The sequence below is a fragment of the Atta colombica genome, unplaced genomic scaffold (genome assembly GCF_001594045.1).
Source record: "Atta colombica isolate Treedump-2 unplaced genomic scaffold, Acol1.0 scaffold45, whole genome shotgun sequence".
Classification (NCBI taxonomy): domain Eukaryota; kingdom Metazoa; phylum Arthropoda; class Insecta; order Hymenoptera; family Formicidae; genus Atta; species Atta colombica.
The window spans coordinates 1,166,922-1,177,598 of NW_017259534.1; the positions used below are offsets into that span (position 1 = coordinate 1,166,922).

Below are 10,677 nucleotides of genomic sequence, written 5' to 3' on the forward strand. Positions count from 1 at the left end.
ATATATATTGTAAAAGAGGATGTGATAGGTCTAATTTTCTTTTTTCTGTATTTGCAAAACGATGTACTCTTAATCATCCGGAGCTGACGTTAAATTTTGTAACTTTGTTGATACCAGATCTGTAAAGCCCCTATCTACATAGACACAAAACGCAGGTCGCAGGTGAAACGTATTTCAGATTATAATAGGTCGTAGACCGCAATACGTAAGAAAGTTGAACTTCACCCAACTTCCTGTGTCTTGCGTTCTACTATATTCTACAATCTATTATAATTAAAATATACGTTAGATTAGTTTCTTCTGTGTCTTATATATATCGGGCTTAAGATCTATTTAATTTATATTGACTAAAAGGTATTCACTAATTTGAAGGAACCAAAATGGCGTAATTATATTGGGAAAAACTTCTGATTGAAAATGAACGGACCAGAAGATTATAATCGTAGCAGTCAGATTCTGGTTATCTCAACTAGAATTATAGAATTAATAGATCAACCAGAAAATTATAATTTGCCTATTTTCAACCAAAGAGAATTCCGATGAATACAACCAGATTCTTTCCAGTATATGAAAAATGTGTGTGTGTGTGTGTGTGTGTGTATGTGTGTGTGTGTGCGCGTGCGTGCGTGCGCGTGCGTGCGTGTGTGAATACTAAAATGTGTGAATACTAAATTTTTTTAAATAATAATGATTCAAATTTATAGATATATAACATATACATATAACATAAAAGAATATAATTGAATAAGTCTAATAGACGATCATCAATTCCTTTGGAGAAACATAATTTAATGGGTTCAATAAATCCTATCGTCAACTCCGGAGGGTTAACAATGAAATTATGTATAATTAAACGAAATTATCTTTAATTAAACGAAAAGTAGAAAAAAAGACACAAGAGAGAATTAGAATGCCAAGTTATAACGTATTATCATATTACAAATTTTAACTACTATAAAACATTAGACGAGAAACGAGAATGCCTATAACGATCTATATGGAGAATCACCGCACTAGCGACGTGTATTGAGAGACGGAGCTGGCTACTTACGGCGCGATTACATCGTTTAAGGTGATATAGGAATCACCCTCTTCGTTAATGGTAAATAATTACGGGAACGAAGAACGACGTACTTGAGCGTGCGTGACCTTCCACAAGCGGATTTCGGCAGCCGCCGTATTGAATGCGCGCGCGCGCGTGTTGCGTGTAAGTGTGCGTGTGTCGAGAAACCGCGTCCGCCTGGAAAAGAATAAGAAATATATTCGATCGATCGCGCGCGTTTGCGTGTGTATATGGCGTGTATGTGCGTGTAGGTTTTTCACGGTTCGGCCAAGTCTCAGCTGGTAAGAATGTTCACCGAGCAGTCGTCATCGACCGTGATGAGAAACCGTGGTAGGCTGGCTAATGCATTTTTTTTTATCAGAGAGATTGCGTATATCGTTTTTTGCTAGTATCTATCTTTGGGGAGGGAAGAGACTATAGAGGAAGAAGAAAACTTTGGCAAGTGTGACAATCAGCCGATCGGTTGGTCGGTCGATCGATTGTGTAAATTCAGGTGCGGCCACGCATTGTCGATTAATATTTGAACGGCTGGCTTATACTAGGTTAGTACTGAAAAAGTTTATCGCCAGGGACTGTGGAGCAGGGGAAAAGAGAGAGAGAGAAAGACAGAGGAGGAGAGGGGAGGGGGGGAAGAGCAGGATTGGAGACCACGTCGATAAGGCTGCAGATGTTATCCGCGAAATTCAAGGTCCCTCTATCTCTGACGAGAACGAACGTGGCCAACTAAACATTGGCCTAACTAAAAATACGACGACCTTGGTACGCCACTCACGTTCCTGCCACTCACTCTCCACGAATCATTAGATACATTAAATTATATCTCGCCGGTTAGCGTACCAACCGAAAAGTAATCGCGATGGCACTCTTTTTGGATTTTTTTTTTTTTTTTAGTTGTATTTTCCTTTGCTAATTTCGGTAAAGAATGTCTTGCCATTCCGCCGCGCGCCGCGCTCGCTGTTGACCGACAGAATTTATGTCGCTTGTAAAAAGAAAGAGAGAGAGAGGGGGAGGGAGTGGGGGAGAGAGAGAGAGAGAGAGAGAGAGAGAGAGAGAGAGAGAGAGAGAGCAGCCTTGTCGGACGCATCTCTTAGATTTAAAAATATTTATAACACTTATAAGGGTTTCAAGAGTATTAGCAATCTCTTCAGTGCAAAGGTTGTAGACCGAGAACACTTTAGAAAACATGCGCTACGTTTGCTAATTATGCGTGTTGTATAATTTAATATTCGTTTGGAATATTTTAAAATGTCTTGTGGACATATATTAATTTTGACAGTATTCAATAAATTATTTGTCATTATTTGACAACTCTTCTAATCCCATTTATCATCGGTTGACTGCAGTCATTTCGTATTCTCTGTCGGAAGGATTTAACGAATTAAATGTGAGTTTGTAGATAAGCCAGTAGATTCTTCGAAACTGATGTAATTTTTGGTAGACGATGCTTGTTGCTAAGTAAAGTAAGTGCGACGGAGTCTTAACAGCGGAACAAATGATAATGACGCGGTCTTGGCATTATTTCAAAAGCTAAACACGATATTGTGGTGAACTTGATTCTTTTTCACTGAAAACGTGCGATAATAATCAAGCCTAGATGATTTAGGCTGTATTCGATTTGGATGCTTTCAGCTCTTCTATTCTTGTTTTATGTTTAATGAATAAAGATAGAATGATGATAAGTGCTTAAAACATGTGAGTGATAAAAACTGAACATAGCGTTACTATATTTTTAATGAAATAATTTCAATCTAATGTGTTTGATATTAATATAATCAAATTCAACTAAAATGCTAATTTTTTTAACTATTATCATATTTGGTAATATTTACTGATATGGCATCAATTTGCGATCTCCTCGCGATATATCAGATAACGCGAATATCGCCGAGCCAGTATGTCAACTTTGAACTTTATATGACCAGAAATGGTTTGTGTAAAAAAAAAAAAAATAAAACAGATCATTTAGTATTTTGTCATTTGGAAAATTGTTCTAACTCGATCAGACACAACTAGAGAAAATAAGAAAATGTCATTTTTTTTATTTATTCCTATCACTTTTTAAAAAATTTCTATCGATTCTCGAGCTAATCTCTTTTTTTTATGCATGTGCGTCGTAGAGAGTTTTGAATAGTATAACTCGCAAAATTCGACACCGTTCGCAATTACACAGGTTTGAAGTTATTTATTCCTAAAAATTAATCTTTACAAAATTTGAAAAGTACGGGGCTTAATAAAAAAAAATCTTTTTTTTTAAATGCTTCATACTATTGAGTTACGGTTTGAGCTAAATCAGTATAAACGCAGTACAATACAATATAATTAAGAAAAAAAAAAAAATTCGAAAAGTGCGGGGCCAACTTTACACACATAAATCTCTCGAGTCCAATTTTGACATACAAAAAACGATGTTTTAATTGAATGTTAAACGGTGGTGGACAACTGTCCGATTCCAAAGATTTGCGTGTGTTTGGAATGAAAAGTAAAATATATTAACTTCCAAAATAGCAACCATTCAAGGAAACGTGACTAAAAAGTCAGTTCACAAAAGCCTGGAGAGGAGACATCGGATTTGCGCATTCTTTTGCTTGATTCTCTCTTGTGGCCGTATATTCTCGTCTCTCTTGCGAATACTCAATTTATTTCTCGAAAATGCATTTAAACCGACATATAACATATTGGCCTTGCGGCGTTCCGATTATTTTCCTTCTTTTCAGTATTCGACAGCGTTCTTTCGTAGAGAGGTGCAGATAGGTGGTAATCTGTCGTGAAGTTTAGTGCGGCACAAAAATATCGATTGCGAAGTTGAATTCGAAGCGGTTTATCTTCTTTCTGCGTTTGTGTATCAGGCTGCGTGACGAAATCCCAATGCAACTAAATAAATATTTGTTCTATCGCTTTTTAGCTCCCCAATGAGAGAAAGAGATAGAAAGGAACGTATTTTTTCTTTTCTTTTTAGATAGCTCAATGCCCCTTATCAATAATCTTAAAGAACGCTCTCGCATTTCAGATGCGATTTGACTTTTTCGTTTCCAAGGGTATAATGAATAAAAACGCATATCAATTCACAAGGTGAACCACCGCTTCTTCGAGGCACTACGTTTTTATTTTTTGAATTGTATTTTTAACTCGTAACAGAAACACATTTTTTTATAGCTCGAAATGAATATGTGTTCTTGGGATTCACTAAAGTTTTTTGTTATTAGTTTTAGAAATTTTTAATTGTAACAAAAAATTATAACACTTGAACTTAACATAAATATAATTAGCCTATAAATAAAATAAAATAAGATTGTGAAATAAAATTATTTTAAACCATTATTTAAAAATTAGGAAAATGTCTCAGCAACTGGGACTCATATATTTCTATTGCTAAGAAAAGTGATTACTCCATTTATTTTCTTTCTTTCAAGTAAAATGATCTTTAATAAAGCCATATTTTTTAAATATATAATTTTAAAATATACTTATTACAAAAATCTTACAAAAACTCATTTTCATGTTCAAAATAAGAATTTATTTTCTTTTGAAGAATATTATAAAATTGATCGAAGAAGCGACTTTATATAATAAACAAATTGAATTTATTTTCATTTGATAATCTTGATGAAATATTAAACTTATTAGGATATATAATTTTGATTCGATGAATTGCTTGTGATGAATTTACGTCAGATTTGCGGATATATATAGAAACTTTTGAAAAAAATAATTATTATTTGTATAGAGTATATATTTTTCTGTATCCAGAATTTAGAAAACATCGTGGTAAATCATTCATATCAATTACACGAATTATCCAAGAAATCTTTTAGCGTTAGAACTCCCCTCCCTCCCCCCCCGGATTGAATTTAGAATTTATTTCGAAATCACCGTCAGCTTCATTAATCTTGTTTCCAATTGTTGTTCTTCACACGATTTCGCAGTCTAGAATACATCGCGTGTACACGTGGCTATTTTGCTGAATTCCAAACATGTCGGATATCATGACAAAGCGTTAGTCAGCACCAGCTTTTCCTCTCTTTCCCTTTTTTATCCTTTCTCGCCATCGCTCATACGATGCGTTTGCCTTTTAAACTCGTTGCCAATTCGAGGAGGAATTTCGGTTGTTGCGTAATGTCCGAAAGTCACAGAGAGAGGCAACGCGAAGCCCGGGTATGTCGCCATCTATCGAGGTCGCGAATAAATGGCACGCGAAGTTTTGTCAACTTCTGTCGGGATGACATGAGTCTCTTGTTCATGCTGGTCTGTTTATTCGATACCACAGCGCGGCTTCTCTCTCTCTCTCTCTCTCTCTCTCTAATATACCTCGTCCCTCCCCATACTATCTCCTCCCTCCACCCTTTTGCCCAACCCGTCAGCCACCATCGTTTCGTTGCTGTTTCGGTAGTTGCGATCATGCTGATGCACAGTGGTTCTCATTTTTCTTTGTACTCGCCTATAAATCTTCCCGTTCGTTCATCCCGCTACGCGTAATACACATGCATCACGTGTGGTAAAAAGGCAGTTCGTTTTCTTTTTCCTTTTCTTAACACGACAACGCCGGAAATGGAATCGTGCATAACATACGTCGACATTGATAACGGACTTTCTATGTAACTTGGTCACAAATGATTTACAAGTGACGTGCTATTGTTTGTATGTTATGCATAATTAATGCCAATATAACTGTTCACGTTCCGTTGCTCACGGAGCAGCACGACACGCGAACGTTTGATACTTAAAATTATAGAATTGCGCGTGAAAAAGTCACCAAAAAATACATGTCAAAAATCCAATTTTTATTTTTTGACGAGTTTCGATGATTTCGGTCGATACGCGTTATCGAATAATTGAGTTATCGTCCGATTTAATCCCTTTTCAAACATATTTATATTCCAATATTTCAAATATATATATATATATATATATATATATATATATATATATATATATAGGAACGCGCGTAAGATTGATTGACAGATTTATGACTTGTTAATTCTGGAAACGTCGGAAATTTCATATTTCGTGTTTTCTGCTAATAGATTTTCTCAACAGATTTTTCCAACATAAATATTAAAATGATTTAAATTTTTCTCGAAATTATACGTAAGCAACGTTTTTTTTTTTTCCCCCGAGATGTTAACAGATTTAAGTAATCCGGAAAAGAAATCGCCACCATTTACGATACACCGAGAGATCTATTCGGTTCGTCGAGGTAGAGGACACTTGCGAGTTCACAGGACGTTCTTTCAGTGTGAGTTTCACGGTCCACGTGACCGTCGAGACGCCGCGTGCCGCGAGAGAGCCCGGATTAGGGAACCCCTGCTGCGCGGCATTAACGGTACGTATTCTCGGATGAACGCGCGGCGCGGTGCCCGCCAAGGCCAAACGAAAGTTCGCTCCGAAACCAAATCCGACGGAATTTTTTATCTGTAGTACGTACTTATCGGGGACGCCCAGGTCTAGCTGCTTGTTTTCGCTCGCGCTATTATCGATGATGAACTTGAGGTGACCTCGAAAACTGCGCAACAGCGTAGGCGAGGTGGCGACGACGCCGAGAGGAGGGGGGGGGGGAGAGAGAGAAAGAGAAGGAGGAGGAGGAAGAGAAGGAGGAGGAAGAGGACGTGACAAGTCGGCGGAGAGAATTCGAGAGACGAGCAGTTAGAGAAATGGCGAGACAAAAAAAATTCGTTGAGGGGAGGGGAGGGGGAGGGGGAGGAGAGGAGGAAGGCAAGTGACAGAAAGAGAAAGAGTAAGAACAGACAAAGAGAGGGGAAGGAGGCAGGGGGCACTACGATTGCACTTTCGCTTTGCATCGTCACCGTGGCCCACGATCTTTCGAACGAATCTTCCAAACAAAGCTGTTCCCTTTTCCTCATAAATTCGTCGATTAGGATACCACATCGATCACAATAATCGCGATACGAAAGAGCAACGTCATGCTGTAGTGTGACGAAGATATCGCGGTATGGATGATTATGTCTACATAGACTTTCCTTGATTGTTATCGATGATTATCTATTCGGATACGCGTTCTTTTATCTGAGATTCTTGCTGGGGATACGCTCGGAAATATATGTATATGCATGCGATACGATCTACTTAAACATCACGGATTACGATGACCTTCTCTTTCGTCACTAATATCGCTAATATCTAGTAGTCAAAAGTAATATAATCGGAAGATCGGAGAATAAAGAACGTGTGATGTCATCGAGTAATTGTTAATTCTTGCTTAATAATATCTATTTAATCAATATATTGTAATATTCAACGATTCTATAATCGGATTGTTTATTGTTAAAAAAATATCGCTATTACTCGGTTGACCTTTGTGTTGCTCCGAATTTGAACGATCGCGCGTGCATTATTACCGAAATGATAGAATTTAATGAGACAATTATGTAATTGAATGCACCTTAAATCGCTTCCACGCACTTTTCGAAATCTCTCCTCTCTCTCTCTCTCTCTCTTTCTTTTTCTCTCTTTCTCATGTATAATCTGGAGATTAGCGCGGAGAGGCGGAGAGCAAGAAGTGCAACTGGCTTATATCGCGAGCCGCTGTTTGCGCCTGTTAGAGAAGCCAACGAGTGCTCCTTGCTAAGAATAGCGACGTACAATCTACATGAGAAAACTTCTCGAGTCGCTTTGTGCGATGTCTCTTGCGCGTCGTAAAACATGTGCTCTCTCTCTCCGTTGTCTGAACGAGTTTGGCAGAGAATATGCGGCCGCTGTGCGTACACAACTCGGGCATCCTCCCTTCGTTTTCTCGGGCGAGCGTAGAGAAAAGGGGTTGCTTGTCTATCGGCACAATGCTTACCTATTACGGAACGCCCATCCCTTCCGTCGTTGGGGGTACAGATATTATTGTGCAGAGAACGGGTTACTTCTCTCATAGGTTTTCATGATATTCTTGAACGCGCGTTTTATGCAAGTTGAGACGACGGAAAAAAAAGAGAGAGAGAGAAAAAAAGAGCGTTTCATACATACGTGTTTAAGTATAATATAACGTTCTCGTTTTCGAATTATATAATAGTTACGGTTGATAAAAAACAGTTACATTTTATATCAGTAGACAATGTAGAATTTAAATGCAGAACAGCAAATCTCGTTCGAGATGACATTCAGATCAAATCTATACTCGTCGCATCGTATATCCAGTTGTACTCGGCGGCAACCGTTAATACCGTATTTATGTAAATTGCCAAATATTCAACGGCACGCGCGGAGCTAATCTAAAATTCTCAATCGTGTTGTAGATTTTCTCCCCGGTGTTTCACGACGCGACGTTTCTAGACTCGTTTTACCTGGAGCAGAGCATCCTATCGATCGTAGCTGCTCGCTCTTTCTCTCTCCGCTCTTAGAGTCAACATCAGTCATAATACAGCGTAACAGCATACAGGGGTTATTAAGAATAATACACATCATATATATATGTGTGTGTGTGTATGTGTGTGTGCGTGCGTGCGCGTGTGCGTGTGTGTGTGCGTGTGTGTGTGTGTGTGCGCGCGCGCGCGCGCGTGTGTGTGTGTATATCTTCTCGTTGTTGTATCACGCGCGCGAGGAGGAACGCGCTTCGGGGGGTGAACGCGGGGGTTCGGGAGGCTGGGCAGGCGACCGCGGTGGTGCACGGTGGCAGGATCACGAGGGGCGCGAAACACGAAGAGGAAGGGCAAAGTAGAGAAGCGGAGGACCGATGTGGGGTAGCGTTGCCACGGGTAACCGGCTGGGTAAAATCCCGCAAAGAAGCGTTCGCGAATTCTGCCGTGCTTCTGTCGACGACGATCGTTGTCATCCTAACGATATGCTTCACCTGATGAATGTTACGGTGTCAAAAATAATAACGTGCCATCTCTCGCGTGCCATCTCTCGCTGGACTCAATTTGTTAAAGGTCGGTTATATAAACAATCCGTTCTCTTGGCAGTTCGATTGCTATATAGAATGTTCGAATTAGCGAAACTTGAATTTAATTCTATATGTTTATCCCTGCTGTTAAACAATAGCGAAAGGAAAATCATTTATTTGGAATTGTTGTATTAATCCTTAATACTGTTTCCATGGCAAAATCATGGAATTAAAATAAATGACGAGTAAAAGCGTCCCGCCCGCGGGCGATGATATGTAAAGTCAACCCTTCGCGTTATTCATTTTACAGTTGCGTCGATATATTGCGTTGGATTTCATTTATAATTGTATTTGCTTTTCCTTGTCTAGTCTTTTAACTCCATAATTCCGCCGTCAAGAGCAGAATTTCAAATTTTAATATGACATATTCTAATGACATTTTCTTTCCCGTTACATTACAAATATAATAGGAGTCTAATTTTAAATAACGTTAAATAAATTGAATAGATTGAATAGACTGTATGCCAATTCGAGAACAGATCCAGTTTGAATCTTTCTCAAGTCAATGTGGTTTAGATTTACTGATTCTCGCGCTGTCTTGTAACGACAAAACGTCGCTTTCATTTGTTCGTCGACTTTATGCTAAGAATACATATCGTTAGACATTACCAATTTTAGTAACAGCGTTTCAATTCATTTCTGTCGAGAATCAGCTTCAGAAATCGTGCGTCTTACATTAAGATAGAGAGAAAGAGAGTGTGTGAAAGTGGGAAAGAAAGCGAGCGAGAGGGGAGAGAGAGAGAGAGAGAGAGAGAGAGAGAGAGAGAGAGAGAGAGAGAGAGAGAATATATTCTTACTGAAAGTTGCTCGTTATGGTATTAAATGATGTCGCGTGAATCCGGTTGGACTCAGCCCCCTCCTCTTTGGTTGCAGACCAGGAGGTCACCGAGGAGGACGGGGGTTGGCAGTCCACTATCAACATCGAATACCAACGAAAAGTACAGGAATCGAACCAAAATACAAGCGCAAATCGGTACGACGAGACGATGGTGCAATCGCAGCCTCAAGAGCTGCCGATAATCGATCTCTTAGACAACATTAACGATCAGATGGAGATCGTACTGAAATCGGAGCCTATCTCGCCGAGGATGGTCGAGCTTGAATCCTGTCTACTGTCGAATCATACACTCGAGAGCCATACGGATCTTGATTCGATGCACGAGTATCGTCACGATGACCTTCGAGATAAACAGCAGCCGCAAACGTCCGGAAGATTTTCGAATAATGACGCACCGTCACGATTCAACCTGCCACGGTTACGATCACAAAACGGTATCGTGCAATCGTTGCGCGCCTATTATGAGTCGGATCGTAAATCCACGAATCGCACTTACTGCAATTTTTGCCAGAAAACCTTTTCACGCGCTTGGTCCCTGCAGAGACACTTGGCTGACACGCATTTCTACGTGCCGCAATCTTTATCTTGTGATCAGTGCGGTAGAAGTTACAAATCTAGGAACAGTCTGGTCAGTCATAAGAGCCAGTATCACGCTCGTAAGGACCGCAAAGAGCAAGAAGCATAATGCGAAGTCACGTATTGACAGGCAGCACCGATCTAGGACGAACTTCTCCGTTCTATCGTAAAATATAAATACGATGAATAAAAGAACTAAGAATACAATCGTCGTGTACAGAGTGCACATACGATGCAAACCTTGGAGATTTCTACGAAGAGAGAGAGAGAGAGAGAGAGAGAGAGAGAGAGAGAGAGAGAGAGAGAGAGAGAGAG

General features: G+C 39.4%; 1 protein-coding gene across 6 annotated transcripts in view; it reads left to right on the forward strand.

Moving 5' to 3' along the window:
* The window catches only part of LOC108691320 (broad-complex core protein-like), a 45,666-nt gene that overhangs the window by 30,224 nt on the left and 4,765 nt on the right, over positions 1 to 10,677 (forward strand). For 5 of the 6 annotated variants that reach the window (XM_018199001.1, XM_018199002.1, XM_018199000.1 and 2 more), the window contains one exon: positions 9,822 to 10,615. The exons of the other annotated variant lie outside the window; for it this stretch is intronic. In XM_018199001.1, coding sequence (XP_018054490.1) covers positions 9,822 to 10,471 — 650 coding nt within the window. In that variant the 3' untranslated portion in view covers positions 10,472 to 10,615. Of the gene's footprint in view, positions 1 to 9,821; positions 10,616 to 10,677 lie in introns of those variants that run through there. 6 annotated transcript variants of the gene reach the window in all.